Source organism: Anomalospiza imberbis, chromosome 1 (genome assembly GCF_031753505.1).
Source record: "Anomalospiza imberbis isolate Cuckoo-Finch-1a 21T00152 chromosome 1, ASM3175350v1, whole genome shotgun sequence".
Lineage (NCBI taxonomy): Eukaryota > Metazoa > Chordata > Aves > Passeriformes > Viduidae > Anomalospiza > Anomalospiza imberbis.
The window spans coordinates 22,583,904-22,604,256 of NC_089681.1; the positions used below are offsets into that span (position 1 = coordinate 22,583,904).

A 20,353-nucleotide genomic window follows, 5' to 3' on the forward strand; every position below is an offset into this window, starting at 1 on the left:
CTAACCACTGCTGTGGGTACCTGAAGATGCATTTCCATCACTGAGCTCTGGGGTTTGCCGGTCAGTGAGAGTTATTGTACTGGGGTTTGCTAATGAGTGAGAATTATTGTTCTGGCTGCCAGATAGTTTTGGGTTTGCCTTCTCCAAAAGCTTTTAAGATGACATGTTGTCACTGAAGATTATCTGCCCAATAAGGTTAATTGAACTGACTTGGTTTTATATTATTATAGTGTTTAGTATTTCAGAAAGATGAAACTAGGACTTCTTAGGACTGAAGGACAAAGAGTACGCAAGCCAGGAAACATTCTTAAAGTCTTTTTTACAGATGTTTTTCTTGAGATCTGTATAAAGAAATGTCCTGCAGCAAATTTTATACAATAATGTAAAAGAAAAAAAAAAAAGGGCAAAATCTGTTTGCATTTAATTCCAAGAAAAACAGCCAGATAAAATCTAGTGTAAATTAAAAAATCTTGCACAATTCTAGTCTTACAACTAACATCATTCCATATGTTGTTTCTGAATTTTGCTTCAGGTACCAGTTTGAATGTACAAAAAAATACTGAGTCTTGGGAATGTATGAGTGGGAGAGCTTGCTGTCCTCTCCCTGGCTCCATAGCTTTCATCTCAGCTCAGATTCTCCCTTCCCCTTACAAAACTTCATCTGGGAATGTTTATATACAAGCTGTTTGTTCCAGAATGAAGAAGGGTGCTTTTTGAAACAGACCTTTCACATTTGTGTAACAAAACTCAGAGCTTGTGCATAACTGAAATCCACTCTTTGTAGCTGTGAATGTATGTTCAATGAACTATTTTTAGTCTATAAATACACACAAGAGCTCTTGACAATTTATTTTGCTGTGGTTTAGGTTTTTGCTGCTGGTCTTAGGATTTTTTTTTTAATTTTCATTAAGATATTACAAATCCCAGATTATTTTCCCACATTCCTAATGAAATAGATCATATTTATTTGCTGGAGTGGGGTTCAATTCATGGTTGACTCAACCTTAGAAACAGAAAAAAGAAGAAGTGATTGATTCTTCAAGACATAGAATTGTACAACTTATGCAACCTTCATGAAAAAAAAGGGAAGATAATTACAATACATTTACCCAGTGATGGATTAACAGTATATATTCTTCATGTATTAAAGGGCAGAAAAATCAAAAAAGCAAAACACCTGAAAGCATTCACTTCTATCTCAAGGAAAATGGGATTTTGTTACCTTCACAGATTTGGGCTCTTAGCTCTTCACTTATGTCCTCCAGAGCTGTGAAATCCTCAGCATAGAAGAGATGTTTATATGATGGCTCAGATGCAATTTCCAGCAGTTCTTCCTCAATTGCTTTTCCTATTCCAATGGCATAGATGATTATACCTGGATTCAAAAGAAATTGCACATACTTATTATTTCAGCAGTTCTAATTCTAAGCACTTGTTCATCCATGAAAGGAAAACAAGAGAGAAAGGGAGAGCTCCAGAAACGTATATTATATGTACCTTTAAAATCAGTGAAGAGGCTTAATATGCTTTAGTTACTGGGAGATTTGCAGAAACTCTCTTGTTTGCTGTAATTTGACATACAGTTTTTGTGCTAAAGAGATGACGCTTGCCTGGCCACTACTGATGGTAAATGGTCCCAGAACGAGTATTACAAACAATGCAAGAGAATCACACAGTTCAGCCTCACAATTGCACTGCAAGGCCCTGGTTTGTGTGTGTCTGTAGGGTATATGCAATGCAGCTGATTACTGGGTTGATGGGAAAACCTGTTACATATTAGCAAATGGGGCGGAATCCTGAAAGATGGTAGTAATTTTTCAAAAAAATGCTTAAGTCTTATATTGAAATCCTCAGAGCACAATTAAACTTGATTCTTGCTCTCTAATGGGCACTAACAGGCTGGAAGGCCCACATAGGAGGATAAGAATGGGAAAACAAGAAATTTATGGGGCTAGGGAAGAAAAAGCCTTACAACAGGGATGCTCAGGACAAGTATTTCCACAGCAGAGGTGCTAGGGAGAAGGTAAGTGAGGATGTGTAGTTTTCTGAACTCTGGAAGCAGGGAAAGAGGAAGTGGTTCAGAGCCCTCTCACCAGCTAGATTTTAAACAAGCAATAACTACAAAACATAGTGATCTTCAATAATCTTTGTCAGCAGTTATGTTTTTATGTTCACGAGCATATGATCAGATACAACATTTCTCCTTATATCAGTTCTGGCTTATAAAGTGTCCACAGCAAGTACTGATTTTGTGATTCATACTACAGCTATGAGCTTCACAGCTCTTACATGATTCAAGAGAAGAAGCTGCCTTCTCTGGTTGTTTTCAAATAAAACTTGAGATGAGGAGGTTTGATATCTTTATTTAATATGAGGTGGTAACTGCTGCTCACTCACTGAATTGCAACTTTTAACCTTTTTGCTGAAGAATCTTGGGCCTGATAGTACCACAAAATATGCATTTTCCAAGTTTTTTAACTTTTAACATCTCCTTACTTTTCTTCATGAATCTGCCTACCATTGCACTTCAGCCAGGAAAGGAAAGTGTTTACCAGAAGCTAATTCAATTTAATGAATGCACCAGTCATGCTGAAGTTATTGCTATTTAAAGACTTGGGGATATCGGTGATAAAGTATTCAAGGTCCATTTCATATTGAGCATTACTCTGTTGGTTATGCTGCAATTACACAGGGAGTGGGTTTGGCTTGTAGCATTGCAGAGTCAGTGTAAGCAGTCCAGAGCTGAGGTTTCATTCAGCACGTAAGAAAGTTGGTTTGTGCTTCTTTCCTTCTTCTGTAAATCCTCCATGTAGTTTCACCTCACCAGTAAGCCTGTAAATGTTTGGGGTTTTTAAAGTAATTTTAAGATCACTTTATCTTTCATTGTAATGGCACTCTTGTTAGCATGTGCCATTCTCATATCCTTGGATGTTTTTCCCTTTTCTCCTTACAGAGAGGTATCGATCCTGATCAATGCTCTACTAATCATGTATCAACTTCTGATTTGTGTTGTGGCCCATCAGCCATGGTTCTTAAAGCAATTTCTGATAAAATAATAAAAAAAAAGTTTAGCAAAGAAAAAAGAGATTGTTTATTTTCTTGACAAGTTTTAAAATTTTTCAGTTCACTCTGCTAAACAGATGAAAAGATTCTGATTTGTGGTACAGGTGTTCTAAAGGATGGATGTCTGCCCAAACATATTAGAAATTAAAAATCACCAGTTTCAGTCACATTTCAGCATATAGGCATGTAGAAACAGTGAGATAGACAGTGCTACAGTTATATTCTTTCCAAAAGAGTCATCTTCCTTCCAGAACACCATTAGTACTATAAAACTGGTTAAAAATAAAGAATATGTCCTGTAAACAAAAATATAGCCAATTATTACTGTAGTATTTCTCACAAGAATAGATTGCTGTATTTTGAAGAGACAGCTTCTTTTATTGTTTTCCTAGAATTTTTGATGAAGTTCCCAGTGTTCCCAGGTCTCTGTATCAAATGTCTACCCTTAGAGGATACGTTCAGGGCACTCAGGGCATGCCAGGTGGGTGGCACCACTACCTGTGGTGAGGCACTCGCCATGAGCCGTGCTGTGGGGATGATGCACATGGCTGGCAGCAAAGGCCCTTGTGAACACAAAGATCTGGTGTGCAGGACAGTGGTCACTGTCACTGTACTGGCCAGACTGCTTTGGCAAACACCTCTCGATTAGCACATCCAAACTGTTACTACATCTTATTCCTAACAGTATTTGCCTTTTAGAATAAGACACCAAAAACATCTCCCCTTACCACGTTGCTTTGCTCTGGTCGCCCACTCAGAGACTTCATCCTGGGCCCGTCCATCCGTAAACACAATGGAGATTCGAGGGACATTTGCTGAAAATGGTCTTGCTCCTTCTGTCTCTGTGAAGCTTCTCTCAGACATGTGCCTCAGCGCCAGTCCTGTCATGGAACCTCGGCCCATGTATTTCATTTGTGACACAGCTTTCTTCATGTCTTTGGCTGAGCTGAACTGCCTTAATGTAAACTCTGTACGAACCTCAGTGGAGTACTGAAGCAAACCAACTCGAGCAGCTTTGGGTGAAATCTCAAGTGTATCCAAGATTCCTGAGACAAACTGTTTTACGATTTCAAAATTATCCTCTCCAAGACTTTTTGATCCATCAATCACAAACACCAGGTCAATTGGGCCTTCAGTGCATCCTGTGAAATGAGCAACAGAGTGTACAGATCAAGAAAAACCCCTACAAGGCTGGGAAAGGGATCTGGATACCCTGGAAAAAATTCAGGGATCATCTAAATTAGCCCGTTCCTGGCTTGTCCTACTGTGCCAATGTGTCTGAAGATGTTGTGTGCAGCCTGTGTCAAAAGCTAAGAGTGGGCCTATGACTGAGAATTTCACAAAATTATAACCACAGTGAATATTTACTGAGACATATTCTGCTTTGCAGAATACTACAATTCTTTAAAATGCAGCAACAATCAGCAAATGTTTAGAATTACTCTTAAGTGGAGAGAACTGAAGAACATAGCTAGCACATAGACAGAGTTGCCATCATTTTCTTCCAGAGAAAAGCCTGTATGCTAACTTTGCATTTATCAGATTTGTCAGCACTGAGAGACATGGAAGAGAATCATTGAAGCTGCATTTGTGTTGCAGGAGTTATAAAATAGTTTTAAAATTATTCAATTATTGAGAGGATGAGAATTAGCTAGATATGGGGTTTTATGCTTGTGTCTACCAATTTTGTAATTAGAAGACATATATTGCTGCAATTAATCTTTTCTGGTTTACCCATTAGAGCTGGGAGTTTGTCAGAAGACAGGCAAATTTGTAAAATTTGTTACTTCCCATACTTTTTGGAAAATGCACATGCAAAAATCAGAGTAGTTTGTAGGCACTGGGCATCAATAATGAGGTTAGGGAATTTAGAGATTGGAGAATGTCTTCCAAGCTGCAGACTGCTTCTGCCAGGTGGGTTGTTTTGATATGTTTGTTTTCGTGATGGTTTTTTTTTGTTTGTTTGGTTTTTTTATTTCTGGAAAGGAATTATCTTCAGCAGGCAGAGATTAGTGTGCTTTGTGCAAAGGCTAGCTGCAGAGGTATTCAGTTCCCATTGGATCAATGTAGCTTCCAGAAAAAATATGCTATACTAAAGAATGTAAGATTTGCTTCTTAGTCTGGACCAAATAAACTTTGACCTCCACTCATCTCTGATCTTTGTACAGGGAGAATGCTATAAGCACTACATAAAAGAGAACTGTGCAGCAAAAATTACTCCAGAAATTACTGGAGATGTTTGTTACCAAGTCAAAGTACGAAAGTACGAAACAGGAATTTTCAGCTTTAAAGCCTGGACTTTTCTTCTTAGAAAATATCTATTTTAAAACTGCTCAAGAACTCCTTTCTGCAATCATCTGAGGAAAAGACACCTCACATGTAATAACGTGATGAAAATGCAATGAATATACATATAATACTACTGCATGGTAATGCAATGAATATACATATCAATACTACTGCAGAAGTCAAGAAGGGGCAGCAGTTCATGGTGTCAGTTAGGATTGTTACCGTTCTTTTGGTAATCACAGTCTCCTCAACTAAGGCATCCATTTTTGGCAGAATAAATGTTTTTACTGAGTTCAAGTAGAATTTCTCCTCCAAGTATTAAGAGATGATCAGATAAATATATGTTATGTTGGAAGATAAGCAAATAAAATTAATAGGATTTTAAAATATAGTATATAAAGATAAAAGACCCGCAGTACATGAACCTGATTAAAATGTACATTCCTTGATAATAAGATTCCCCTTTGGCTTTTTCCCGATGTTTCAAAAGAATTATTATTGTACTAAAACAACTCTTCCAATTTGCTGGATTTTTGCTTTGGAGAATATTAAGTTCATTGTTTGAGACATTCTCTGCCACATAGCTATCTCCTGGGGTTTCAAATATTATATCATGTTTGAAGTGAGAGGTTGTGGCAGTGTTCAAAGCCAAGCTGGATTGGGCTTGGAGACACTTGGTCTAGTAGAGGTGTCCTTGCCATCAGCAGGGAGATTGAACTAAGTGATCTTTAATAAGGTTCCTTCCAACCCAGACCATTCTATGATTCTAAAATCTTTTTGAAGTGAGGTCAATTGATTTTAGAAATAAAAGAAACAAATGTGTTCTATATAAATATACTTACTTCTGCATGTTTTCTGGTCCTCTTTTAGTACATATCCCTCCTGGCATTTGCAGATATAGGAATCGCCATTATTAACACAAGCATATTCACAACCATGGTCAACTGATTTACAGACATCTTTACCTAGGAAAAATTGAAGTATTTATCTGTATTCTATTTAGACTCCAAACATGATATACCTGAAGAACATATGACAAAGGAGTACAATATCTTTGTTCATTTATGTAGCAATGCCAGAGAAGAGGGGCTGACAGACATAATGAACTACTTACTTCGACATGTTCTCCCATCTTGTCGCAGGACAAAGCCCTCATGGCACTGACAGCTGTATGAGTTGTTATTATTAATGCACACATGTTCACAGCCATGGTCAATGGATTCACACAGGTCTTTATCTGAGAATTGTTAAGAGAATCCCCTTATCAGACAATTTTTCAAATACAAAACTGTCATGAACAAGCTTTGAGTGAAAGTGTGTTATTTCTTTTAAAACTGAAAAACATATTCCCCATAAAAGTTTCAGCTACTCACTCCTGCATGTTTTCCTGTCTCGCCTCAATATAAATCCCTTGTGACACTGACACATGTATGAATTGTCAGTTGGAACACAGACATGTTCACAACCATGGGTGACTGTTTTGCAGATATTTTTACCTTGGAATAATGAAAACTGTATTTAGCACAGTTAGCTAAGTAAATAAATTTCACAATATATAAAAAATTTGGCTATAATTTTCCATGAAGGAGCTCACTTATATGAAGCTGATTTGTTATAAAGACATAAAAACCACACTACTGTTGCATAGTGTGTTTCATTAACAGATCAGGAAGTACAAAACAAAGATTAAATAACTTACTCCTGCAAGTTTTTCCATCTTCCCTCAGTATGAAGTCTTCATGACACTTGCAGACATGGGAATCACCAGTATTAACACAAATATGCTCACAGCCGTGGTCAACTGAGTTGCAAACATCTTTATCTGAGAAAAGTGGATGGGGTTTGTGAGGTGAGGCTTGTTATGGAGAGATGGTATCTTTTTTAAACCAGCCCAAATAATTGGAAATCACAAACATACACGTGTGCACTCACACCCACAACACCTGAAAGCCTCAAATAAAAACATACTTTTATAGCTCAGGCTACTCACATCTACATGTCTTTCCATCTTCCTTCAGTATGAATTTTTCATGACACTGGCAGATGTAGGAATCTTCAGTATTCACACAAACTTGTTCACAGCCATGGTCAACTGAGTTGCAAATGTCCTTGTCTGCAAACAGGAGAGTTGGTAGTCAGCACAGATCAGCAGAGGCCTTCATTATTGTATATATAATTCATCCAATTACGTTCCTGTGCTGCTTACTTCTGCAGGTTTTCCCATCTTCTCTCAGTAGGAACCCATCATGGCATTTGCAGGTATATGAATCACCAGAATTAACACAAACATGTTCACAGCCATGGTTGACCGATTTGCAAACATCTTTATCTGAAAACAGATGACAGCTTTTGCTGGTTAGTGCATTTCTACACAAGCACGAGATGCAGACAAATAGTATATTGATAAAGATCAGACTACTTACTTCTGCAAGTTTTTCCATCTTCTCTTAGCAGGAATCCCTCCTGGCACTTACAAACAAATGAATCACCAGCACTAGCGCACACATGTTCACAGCCATGGTTGACTGATTTGCAAATATCCTTGCCTAGGAATAGTTAGATAATATTTATGTGGCTTGTTAGTTAAAGTTTTTTTTTATAAATACAAAGACTGGGGGATCAATTCCATGAGCAAAAAAAAGATGGAAGCTTGCAAACTGAAAGTAAATCTCTTTCTAATTAAATGATGGACATCTCAGCTTACACTGAGTATGGTATCTATTCTGTATTCTTTGACCAGAACTTCATAGTTTGGATGACCTCCAACTGAAAATAAACCATTTTAGGATTGATCTGACTAGATTAAGGACAAGGAAGGTTTTACATTAAGAGCACTAAGAGTGAAATGAGGGAATAATTTAGTACAGTCATTTAGCACAATGCATGCCGATAAAAACAAAACTAAGAAAAACACCACAGGACATGATTTAACCATAATTCTTAACATCCATACATCAGTGCCAAGAGTCTGCGTAAACAAAACCTGGAAAGAATAGGAACTACTTATTTAAGACTATAAACAAAATCTAACGGGGTTGCTGAAAATTGATGCGAGGATTTGTATGACTGCAATGTTAAACCACTTGGTTAAAACCTCTTCAAAAAGGATAGATGGGCAGAAAATGCAGAAGAAAGTGGAGCCATCTATCAACATTCCCCTTTTCTTCTTCATGCAACACAAAAGAAACATTAGTTTCTAATGGAGAACTACCTTTACACAAAAAGTGTCCTCCTGAGAGCCAAGTTCAACTTGTCTCTTGAGGTTTGTATTTTTTAGAAGAACTTCAACCTGTGCCAAATTTCACGGGGGTCTCCTGCTACCAAAAGAAAAATTCCAAAAACTACTACATAGTTGTAATATTCTAAATCAAAAACAGTTAAATTTAACACATGGCAATCTAAAATAGATCCAGGCATAGTGGATAAGGGAGAAATTACAACATAAGTAAAAATTAGCATCTGCTTATACACAGCTGTGTACAACTCAGAAACATTTGCTTATAAACAGAATAAAATACAAACCAGCAGCAGACATAGCTATTACTTCAGAAGGATGAATTTTACATAGCTGAAAGTAAGTACGAGGCAGACTATTTTGGGATGCAAGGGGAAATAATAATAGTAATAAAAACCATCAATGATTGCACTATTTAAAGTTATTTTACTAGACACCCCCCAAAAATGTAGTCTCACAATCAAAAAAGAATGCCAGGGTAGTTAAAAATCTAGAAATTGAAAACAGCTATAAGATTTGAAAAAATACTAAAGAAAGGAACATTCACAGTATTTACTGAATGGGAAAACATTAGGAATTTAAAACCACTGAAATAATAAGATAAAGGACAAGGGAGTGCATGGCCAACCAAATAAAGGGTAGTATGAGTACATTATTTAGATACTATTAGAAACAAAAGGCATTCTAGCATTGTATTATTAATTGACAGAAAGGTAGAACTGCCAATCTTCATGCAGAAATATAAAACATTTTAGTGTATTCAGATCTGAACCTATGAAATAGATTGCTGCTGACCTTGTTGGAGTGAAGAGTTTCACACTGTGTGAAGTAGGTCACACAGCATCTACTGAACACACACACATTTCTGAATCAGAAACTCCAGATAACTTGCAGCAGAGAGTTGCAAAGGAGGTTTCTGAAGAATATCTTGGATGCTCAGTGTTAATTTTCAATAACTCCTAGAACTATGAGGAAGCCTCAAAATACTGAGCTGTCTCCATTCCCCGTGTATGTGTACACACTGCAAAAAGTACTATGGTTCCAGTGTTTAAAACGTTGAGTAGTTCACTGTAAGCCTGCCAGATTGACATTTATCTGAATTAAAATAATGCAACAGATAATGTGGAACTTGAGTCAGAGTAAAATCAAAGAAAGAGGAATAATATCAATCAGCTTCGTGTTATGGCAAAATAAATCCTTTAGTTATGGAAAAACTAAATAAATGTATTTCTTAATTGCTGATGAGGCTGTTTCTTAAAGTTTATGCTGTTCATACAATAGAGCATTCAAAAAGGCAGCAGTCTTGGTATTATTTTGATTAAAGCAACAGACTACAGAATCAACATTATGTGGATTTACACTGGCTAGAAAGGGCTTCAGAACCAATTGTAGATGGGTGACTATTAAGTAGCTTTCTTTCTAAGAATTTGCCTTTTTCTCTACTACTTAATATTTTTATGGACAGCCCAGAATAAGACACAAAATAATCACTAACAAAGTTTGTAGATTACTCCACTTCTGAGAGAATAGCAAATAAATATAAAGCAGCTGCTGATATAAGATAACATGAATCGTTTTGGATAACAACAAATCATATGTATTTTAAAATAGCCAGAATTAAGGATATACATTTAGAAACAAAGGATGAAGGCTGTACTACAGGATATGGGACACATGTAATGCTGAGATTCCTAAATAACTTTTGATCATGGTAGATAAGTAATTGAACATGAGTACTAGCAGAATATTTTGGTCAGAGACTAACACTATCTTTTGTCAAAAAAAAAAAAAAGATTAGGCAAAAGATAAATAATAAAAAAAAATTAGGTAGATCCAAATAAGAATTAGATGGGTTATTGTTCCTCTGCCCTGGACCCTGCTGAGTCTCCTATTAGAAGACTTCCTTTCACTGTGGTGCATCCACAAGGATGCTGATAAACAACAGAGGTTTTAGGGGAGCAAGAAGCAAGTTATAAAAAGATTAGAAAACATAAAAAGCCTGAAGGAGTTTCATTTGCTTATTATTTACAAAAGAACATGCTAAGAGGTTACAGAACAAGTTAAGTCATGATCTGCCTGAATATAGACAGAAGAACACAGTGGTAATTAGAACTTCAACCCAGTACAGTAAAATGCAGCAACATCCTATGCTCAAGATTAAAACTCAGTATACTTAATTTGGAATGGAGTTCACATTTTAAAACCTACATTCAAACCTTAAAATTGGCTGATTTTTCTGAAATGTAGCTTTGGTTCAAACAATCCTTTATTCAGACAAGTCTTATGATCTATAGAGAAAGATGTTCTATTCTGGCTACCATGAACCAGTGAATAATATTCTAACAAGACAAAAATTAAATTTCTTTTTTTATTAATAATAATGTACTTACTTCGGCATGTTTTCCCATCTTGCCTTAGTACAAATCCATCATGGCATTGGCAAGTGTATGAATCGTCACCATTAACACAAAGATGTTCACAGCCATGACTGACGGATTTGCAGATGTCTTTACCTAGGAATAATTTACATTTTATTTACTACAGTTTGATAAATAAGAACACTTCCAAAACTTTAAAGACTAACAGTAGTAAACTTCTATTAAATACAGAATTTATTCTCTTTTTTGCAAGGAAAAATCTCCTGTGAACTGCCTCTAAATAATATGTTTCTCCTGTAGATGTCTGAATGTAAAAAATATAGTAGCATTACAATAACTTACTTTTACATGTTTTCTTATCGTCCCTCAATACAAAACCCTCATAGCACTGGCAAAGGTATGAACTATCAGTATTCACACAAATATGCTCACAGCCATGGTCAACAGAATTGCAGACATCTTTATCTGTTGAAAAATAAGATTGCCGTATTTAAAATATATCTACAAATGTGAAGATTATAAACAAAATCTACTAAAGAGCAGGATACTTACTTCTACATGTTCTTCCATCTTCCCTTAGTGCAAATCCCTCATAACACTGGCAGATGTAGGACTCATCAGCATTAACACAAACATGTTCACAGCCATGGTGAACTGAACTGCAAATGTCTTTATCTGAGAAGAGTTGATGATATTTGGTTAAAGCACATCTACAGCAAACGCATCATGCAGGGAGAAGTAACAGCTTTCATTAGGTCTACTGATACCACTGGAATAAACAAAGTAAATTTTAGGCAAACACTTTTAACTCTTGGTACCTGCGCATTTTTGAGTATTTTCTGTTTCCAGTCTGTCAGTTAATCTATTAAAAGACACTATTTTTGTCCACAGAGTCACTTACAAGAATTTGGAAGGTCTAAATGTATAAATATATAAATACTACTCCTATATTATACTTAGGAAGACTACTCCTTTATTACGACAGTAAACTGTTGTATTTGTTCGAATGCTTCTCAGATCTACATACTGTAAATAAAATTCTATGAGTAATTCTCAGAGTACTTACTTCTGCATGTTTTCCCATCTTCTCTCAGTAGAAAACCCTCATGACACTTGCAAACATAGGAGTCATCTTCGTTAACACAAATATGCTCACAGCCATGGCTGACTGATTTGCAGATGTCCTGTCCTGGGAATGATTGATATAAATGTAGGTTTTGAATGAAAACATGTTAGAGAAATATAGCTGTCAAAAGGAAGTTTGTTGCTTCTTTTCCAGTAAGAAGTAAAAAATACCCATTTCCTTCCTTGCCTGATGTACACGGTAAAGTGTTCAACAGATACCATCACTCACTTCTGCAGGTCTTGCCATCTTCTCTCAGTACGAATCCCTCACGACACTTGCAGATGTAGGAATTGTCAGCATTAACACAAACATGCTGACAGCCATGGTTGACTGATTTGCAGACATTTTTACCTGGAAATAATTTAATATATAAAAAAATCTGTTAGTTTAGGGCAGTAGGTTCAAAGTTAATTTGCTTTTAGTGTATCCTAACTTTTTGAGACGGGCAGAATTTGTCTCTGTTTGCACAGAGTAACAGAAGAGGGTGATGTTAAGAAACACCAGCTAAGAATAAGGAGCTTTTCATTCATCATGGTAATATCTGGATGCCTTTAATTTTTTTTCTGTAAATAATTCTTAACAGCAGATGTTGATATTAGATATTATGGGGATTGCAGTTACTAAATACTGAATGCCTGTGAGTTATTCCAATATTTACCCATGATTCTTCTTTGATCACTTGGTTACTTATGCTATAAAAGTTGAGAAAAATTTGCTATAATTTTTTTTCCTTGATATCTGCCACTCATCATAACTGTGTAATGTAGTCAAATTTGTAACACAATTATGATATTTCTGTTGCAATCATCCTTATCCTGTTGGACATGTTGGACAAAATGAACTTTCCATTAATAAAGTTGCAAGCTTCATGCTGAGTCAGACTTTATGAACATTATATATTTTTGCCTTGAAATTTTAGAAGAAAATCACAGTCATCTCAGCTCCAAACATCTTCCAGTATGTTTGGATCCACCACTGTCCAATTTCAGGGCTACTTTTAAATGGCTCTGATGTTTAGGATGTGATTCAGGTGACTAAAAGTATGCATTCAGTACCATTTTTGATGCCTCAGCATATCCGAGACATTGGCATACTGCTGGCAAATATAACACCAAAGGGGAAATATATCCTCTTGAAATCCTTGAACGTTTAGGCAATCCAATCCTACCTTACAGATTTCTTTTACGTGTGTAATATTAGACTCTGAGTTGCTGACTAATAACTTACGTTTACATGTTTTCCCATCGTTACGGAGCCTGTATCCTTCAAAACACTGACAAGTATAAGATCTGTCACCATTTACACACAAATGTTCACAGCCATGATCACTTAGAGCACAATGGTCAACTCCTGTAGGAGCAATCAAAATTATTTTAAAATTTAACCAATAATGACTCAATTATTTTTCATCTCTAGTGTTTGCATTCCATATAAGCAAGTAAATATAAATACATTTAACTGCTTAAACAATAATTCAGTTTCTCATCTGATTATAAAGCTTCAATAAAATGTAAGAGATCCTAGTGAGGTCCTACTTTTCATTTTTTACTTTAAGCAGAGTTGATAACTCATACTTTTCTGTGTTTAACATAACTAAACAGAGTCTGGATTGGATTGAAGTGGATTTAAAAACCAAAATACTTTGGCAATGATTTTATATAAGACACTGGCAAAGACATAAAAGCTACATTGTGAACATTCTTTAAATAGTCTCTAAATTGTCTGAAGTGAAGGTGGCAGTCCCCAGAACTCACTTGTGGACCTGACCCAGTTCCTGCGGCAGCAAGAAGAAAACCCCTCGGATGTCAAAGGGATTTGGCTTGAACTATTCAAGATTTTACAAAGAATTGCAAATGACAAGTACTATCAAATGTGGTCCACTTTTCATCTCAAATTTCCCAAGTGTTTCTTCTCTGTCATATAAAGACATAGGGCTCCTGAGACTTTGCAAGCAGGACTTGCTACTGTCTATTGGCTACACATGCTTATTTTTTTTGTAATGAGTTGTCAGAATACAGATTTGGTTACTATTCAGGTGTTCCCATAGCTTTCTTAAGATCCTTGAGCCAGTGTATATAATACTAGAATGTCCCAGATGTTTTCTCACTAGGACTGGTATATGTTAAATGTTAATCCCTTCCATTCAACTTATCATTCAGGAAATTGCATGGTGCCAAATCTCTCTTCATGGTAGCCTAAAAATGTTCACGAGGTTTCAACATTTCATCTAGAGCTCAGGAAGAGGACAAATCTTTCCTAAATATATATGAGGACAGGGTTATGAGAAGAGGAGCTATTCAAAAAAGCTCAGTTTCATTGCACTGAGCACCATTTTCATAGAATCATAGAATATCCTGATTTGGGAGGGACTTGCTAGGACCAATCAAAGTCCTACTTCTGGCCTTGCACAGAACAGCCCCAAAACTCACACCATCTGTCTGAGAATGTTGTCCAAATGCTTCTTGAACTCTGCTGCTGATAGGTTTCCAAGTACAGCCTGGAGGAAAATAACTCAGGAATGAAAAATCATCTCTTGTTACTAGGAAGGAAAACTGATTTTCTGTTTTCAAGTTGATAAAACTCCATTATTTGGCTGTTTCTAAATTTTCAGTGGTACTGCAGATAAATATCTAAAAAAATGTTTTTAGTAGACTCTATTGTTGTTACATGTACACTAATCATATTTTTGTGTTACTGTCTGCCCCTTTCTAGAGAGCTGCAGTGGCAGACAGAAGCAAAGTCTGTCAAGGTTTTGGATGGAGCTATGGAGGCAAATACTACGATAAATAAAATACAAATGCAAATTGCCTTTGCTGATTTGCCTCACTTCTCTCTAGATAATTTTCGTGACTGAGGACTTGCAGTTTGACTTCTCTTAAAACTGTGTGCCTAAGAGCAAGAAAAAGGGTGAACTCTGGAGCAGCTCCAACACTCTACAAGCTTGAAAGATAATGTACCTCCAAAATCTGGAAAAAGTGGACAGAACACTCACACCAAAGAGGTCCATAAAAAGTCAACAGGTAATGTGCACTCATATTCTTCTTTTTTTGGCACTTTCAATACATTTTTTTTCCAGGGAAGGAGGCCATTCAGCTGTTTGTGAAATTGTATAAATTCTCAATGATCATTAGATTTATAAAGAATGGAGAGCTGCCAGGACAACCGCTCACTTATTAAGGGTTCCCATGCTAAATGTAAAGCTCAGTATGGGGCTCTCAGTTCTCCTCATGCCCCAGGTAAGGTGGGGCAATGTGCCTTTGGGACACTGCTGTCCAGATGACCTGTCAGACACATTTGTCATGTGACTGAAAAACTGTCTCAAACCTGAGGATGAATAGCTCTCCCAAAACTTTTCTGAATATATGAGGACTAACAGTTATCTTGACAAGTATTCTTTCCTAAATATTTTTTCTGTTTCTGCTTTTAAATAATTATTAAAGTATTACTGAAATGCAGACTGTAAGATTAAATTGAAAGTCAGTCCTTTTCCCTGTATGGAAACAAAAACCTTTCCCAAGGGAGCTGAAATCAAGGATGTTCTCACAAGACTCACGTGAGCAGGTTTTTAGGTCCTCATTGATGACAAATCCTTCAGAGCACTGACAGACATAGGAGTCACCTGTATTCAGGCAAAGTTGCTCGCAGCCATGATTGCTTTCAACACAGTGGTCCACTCCTATTGATTTGTGTTAATGATTGAAGAAATCACATTAGTGTCTTAGATACATAAACTATGACACTGTAGTTAGTACATGATGCAAGGGAAAAAGATTGGTCCAGCTTTTTACTTATGCAAGTATCCCCACCTACTTGAGTAACCTGAGTTAATTAACAACACCTAAGTGAAATTAATACAACAACCCCACTTGGCATATAGCAAACTTGGTTTAGATTTACTTTGCCAAAAATCACAATGTGATTGAACTAACACAAAGTGGAGAGAAGAGAGAATCCTGAAGCCCAGTCTGGTCTCACCCACAGAATCATGCTTTCCTTCTTTAAAAAGCAGGACTCTCTCATCTGTTCACCATTAAATTTTCACAGCAAATATGAGTATTAGTAATTTTTGAAATAGAAATTTAGCTTTCAGATTATTTAATAAAGATTAGATTCTTTTTTCAACAGGATAAGAAATCACCAATTTAAAACTTTAACCTGCCAACAGGTTCAAGCAGTTAAAGCCTCATGGGGGACAGACAGAAATTACAAGTGTGAGACTGTCTTAACATGTTCCATTTCTTTGATTTTCCTATTCCTATTCCAAGTAAGATGAAATGGAATATGTCTTTTAAGTCTTGTATGCAACTAGTTGTGTGAAAGACAAAAGGTGGGGGAAGGGAGAGAGGTGTGAATTTGGTTTAAAAAATACATTTCCTCACAGTGGACAGCAAAGCTGTAGGGTGAGATACATGCACTTGCACATGTGCTATGCAATTCGCTGACTCTGTGAGTATAGCAAAAGGACATTTTAGGAAAAAACCTTTGAACTTCCTCATAGTGTTTTACTGCTGGATTTTTAATGGCTAGTTTTAGTTATATAGGCCCAAATCACTTTAGCTTAACTTGATCAAAAGTAGTGGAGTTCCCTCAGACACAAACATAGTCTTGCATGTCTCCTTTGCAAATCATTTACAGATGTGAACAGACATGTCTGCAGCAATTTGTTTACATTTAAAAAAATCTGTACTTAATGTTAAATCACTTATTTTAAACATTTCTGTTTATTGGTTTATTTAACTAAGCAACAAGTTTGCGGTAATTGGTCCAGATTTGCCATTATAGACAGAGAGACAATGTAGGCTTGAACAAATGAAGCTGAGGTGTCAGTTTTTACTAGCTAAAGCAAGTTCCAGCTGGAACCTCCTTCTTTTTCCAAGAGTTCACATCATCATGAAGAGCTTGTGTAACTTCTCAGAGAACACAAAAAATGTGGAAACAAAAAAAGAAAATATCCTCTGTGAAAAATTACATCTGTTTGGCTCCATCTTTTCAATACAAACACCCACACCAACAGGAATTTTTAATGTTTAAATATTTGGGGCTCTCATGAATTTTGTAACACACTATTTCAAAGGGTGCAGTAATCACAAAGGTGCTAATCACCAGGCTTTGGAAATCATTGTAACTGTAAATTTTGTAATCATATGTGCTTTATAACATGTGTGAAAGAAAAAAATGCAAGCAGGGGAAAGGATGGGGAAGACCCACTGTTTTTGCAAACAAGGAATGTCATGGGATATATTAATTTTTAGAAATTCAACTTGAGATAGTCTAAATCTATAATTGTCAAAAAGTTACAACTCATCCAGGCTACCTTAAATATGCCTTTATCACAGATTATTTAAAAATTATTATTCCCTCTCCTACCAAGATTTTTAAAAACTTCAGTGACTGAGTATTCCTTTGGAAAAGTATCTCGTAAGTACATTGAAGAAAAATGCTGCCAATATTTTAGGTGATATGCAAAATGGTTCTCTGCAATAAAACTATTTTCTAAAACTGGGTGATGCCAACTGGGCAGTGCTGTTGGGTTTCTCTGGGGCAATACCAATCCTTTGTTTAGCAACATTCTTCTGAAAAAGGACACTTCATTGAATAGATCACTGAAGGTGCAAACAGAGAAGAGATGGATCTCTTCATGTCCCCACACACCAGCATACAGCTGTCTGAGGTGTGCAGGCTACACAGTCCACAGCAATGATAGTCCACAGTTCAGCAGCAAGCACTGCCTGCGTGTTAGACAGTGCCTTTGAGGGAAATGGCTGAACACATTTCCCCAGTTATTTGGATTGGAGAAAATGATGCTTTAGTTCTCTATTGGATATGGGATTTCACTATAGCATTACTTCACTAGGCCTGGCTTCTGGTGCACTTTGAAGTAACATAGGTTTGCGTGACTCAGAAACATCTCAAAAGGGACCCAGGAGTGTTTTCTCACTCTGTTCACACCTCTCCCTTGCAGCAAACTAGTCACTGCAGTTCATGAGACACACTCATTGCTGCACGTATCGCCACGGTGTCCTTGGGTGTATCTGGGATGACATTTGCACACAAACAACTCTTCCATGTTAACACATTCATGTTCATAGTCATGCTGACCTAAAGCACAGAAGTTTACTTCTGTGGAGAGAAAAACTGAAGCCAGCCATAAGGGCTTCTAAAGTAAAACAGCTTAGAAAAACTCACTTTTCTTAAACAACACTGGATTCTGTGCTTTGGACACCTACTAAAGCTGACAGTGAGATGAGGATCTGAGAGCAGACTGCAAGCACTCAGCTATGTAAGGCTTCACTCTGACCCCCACAGATCTCCTCCTGTATTCATCAGAAGTCACACATGCTGGTGAAGGACGAATGCCTGGTGCTTGTCACCGCTCATCTATTGTCCCTGATTTCTGAAAAGGGCATATATGCAAACATTCTGTTTTATTTCACAAGCTTCACTAACATGACCCTTGTTACAACAAGATTTGGAATAGGAGCCTAATGCTGGAAACATCACCAGATTTGCAGCCAAATCCAAAGCCCCATAAGGAAAAATACCCCAAATGGGAATTACAATTTGCCTTTAATTTGCAATTACATCCTTGGCAATAAATATTATATACAATGTTGTTCTTTTGCTCTATTGGCTCTATTTGCTCTACCAAGGCTATTGAATCTATAAAAACCTGAATGTACTAAAATACCATATAGATAATCAAAAGCAGAATAGCATAGAGTAGTGCAAAAGCAGCACTGTGCAGACAAAAATGCTTTGTGAGAACATATCTTTAAGACTGAACAAAAATAGACTTTCAAAACCAGATACATTTTATGAGTGCCTAGAAATAGAATTAGATTGCTCCAAACAAATTTATTATTCATAAAATATCAGTACAATTTTCTCTCCCCAAAAACTGAGTCACGAGATCAGCTATTTCATTTTGTTGAATATATTCTCTCTAAACTTTAACACATTAGAAATTTGCTGGGATTTCAGGCCTCCAATCAAGAAGAGCTGTAACAGTACATCTTTCTAAAGTAAGTCGCATATGTGACTGGTTTAAAACACTGACACTGCTCATGCTGTTTTTACAGTTTTTTAGGAAATGTTGAAGTTTTGTATGTGACTCTAAGCTGATTTTGATATTTGTGTTGTCTGTTCAATACATTTCCAAGCTGATGAAATGTATCTGTCCTTGGCTAAACCAACTGGGTAAAACAAGGTTTGGGTTTTTTTTATTTCAAAGCTGCTCATGTCTTTACAAGCCAAGGCCAGAAAGTTTCAAATAAGTAATGAACTTACCTTAAGTAATTTTGGTTCCTACATTAATTCTCAGGTTTTCATAACAGTCTTCAAAAACGTCTAATATACAAAATAATCTAAAAACAGAGAAATGTATACTTTTCCAGCATGATTCATCCAGTTAAAATTCAAGTTTATAAAGCAACATTTGTTTCAACCTTAATTACAGAGAAAACTTCCATCCTTTCAGAAGGGAAACAATTCACTGCAGGTTCAAGAAATAAAAGCAGATTAACTTTATTTTGTCCAAAGGATTACTCACTTTTGCATGTTTTCTTATCTGGATTAAGTCTAAACCCTTCTTGGCATTGACAAAAATAGGAGTCATCTGTATTAACACATTCCTGTTCACAACCATGGTCCTGAAGAGAACAATAGTCTGGTTCTAAACAACAAAAATGTTTGTGTCAGCGAGTAATATAATTTCTCAGAAATAAACTAGGTAAAAATGAGTTATTTTGTTTTCTTTTGTGATTTTTATTTCCTTAGGCACCATTTTGGTGTTTTACCATATTGTTTCAAACCATGAAAATAAAATGTTTCTTTCTTTCCAAATATCTGCTATACTGATGTACACCTAACATATAGTACAAATAATTATTAGAGACCAGAAATAGTTCATGTAGTAGAGAAGTTAGAATCTTAAACATTTCTTAAGATCTTGCAGCTAAGCCTTATACATTGCCTCATCAAAATTGCCTCTACTCACTCAGAGCATGTTAGACATGATGTGTAATAAACACACAAACATGCTTTGGTATGCTGTTCATTAGATCACAGCAGGACAAACAGGTCCTCAGGAGTGTGGATGTTTTTAACAGCTCTGAATGCTTGTTTCACAATTCTTCCATTTGAAATGCCCATGGAAGAGAAGATGAGCAGTCTAGAAACAGCTACCACTTTTGGATAAAGTAACTTAGAAAGGATAGCAATTGTGCACTAAGCACTGAGATATTTCCCCTATAGTGTTTATCA

The 20,353-nt window shown here is 36.3% G+C and overlaps 1 protein-coding gene across 8 annotated transcripts in view; it reads right to left on the minus strand.

Annotated features, from left to right (window-relative positions):
* Positions 1 to 20,353, minus strand: part of MATN2 (matrilin 2) — a 68,574-nt gene that overhangs the window by 7,014 nt on the left and 41,207 nt on the right. For 5 of the 8 annotated variants that reach the window (XM_068184222.1, XM_068184253.1, XM_068184229.1 and 2 more), the window contains 17 exons: positions 19,641 to 19,763; positions 15,645 to 15,767; positions 13,319 to 13,441; positions 12,320 to 12,442; positions 12,032 to 12,154; positions 11,518 to 11,640; positions 11,308 to 11,430; positions 10,978 to 11,100; positions 7,776 to 7,898; positions 7,559 to 7,681; positions 7,343 to 7,465; positions 7,052 to 7,174; positions 6,726 to 6,848; positions 6,467 to 6,589; positions 6,195 to 6,317; positions 3,792 to 4,205; positions 1,223 to 1,375 (listed from right to left, as the gene is read on the minus strand). In XM_068184222.1, the coding sequence (XP_068040323.1) occupies positions 1,223 to 1,375; positions 3,792 to 4,205; positions 6,195 to 6,317; positions 6,467 to 6,589; positions 6,726 to 6,848; positions 7,052 to 7,174; positions 7,343 to 7,465; positions 7,559 to 7,681; positions 7,776 to 7,898; positions 10,978 to 11,100; positions 11,308 to 11,430; positions 11,518 to 11,640; positions 12,032 to 12,154; positions 12,320 to 12,442; positions 13,319 to 13,441; positions 15,645 to 15,767; positions 19,641 to 19,763 (2,412 nt within the window). The remainder of the gene's footprint in view (positions 1 to 1,222; positions 1,376 to 3,791; positions 4,206 to 6,194; positions 6,318 to 6,466; positions 6,590 to 6,725; positions 6,849 to 7,051; positions 7,175 to 7,342; positions 7,466 to 7,558; positions 7,682 to 7,775; positions 7,899 to 10,977; positions 11,101 to 11,307; positions 11,431 to 11,517; positions 11,641 to 12,031; positions 12,155 to 12,319; positions 12,443 to 13,318; positions 13,442 to 15,644; positions 15,768 to 19,640; positions 19,764 to 20,353) is intronic. The other 3 variants (XM_068184245.1, XM_068184235.1, XM_068184257.1) reach the window with 3 other exon arrangements.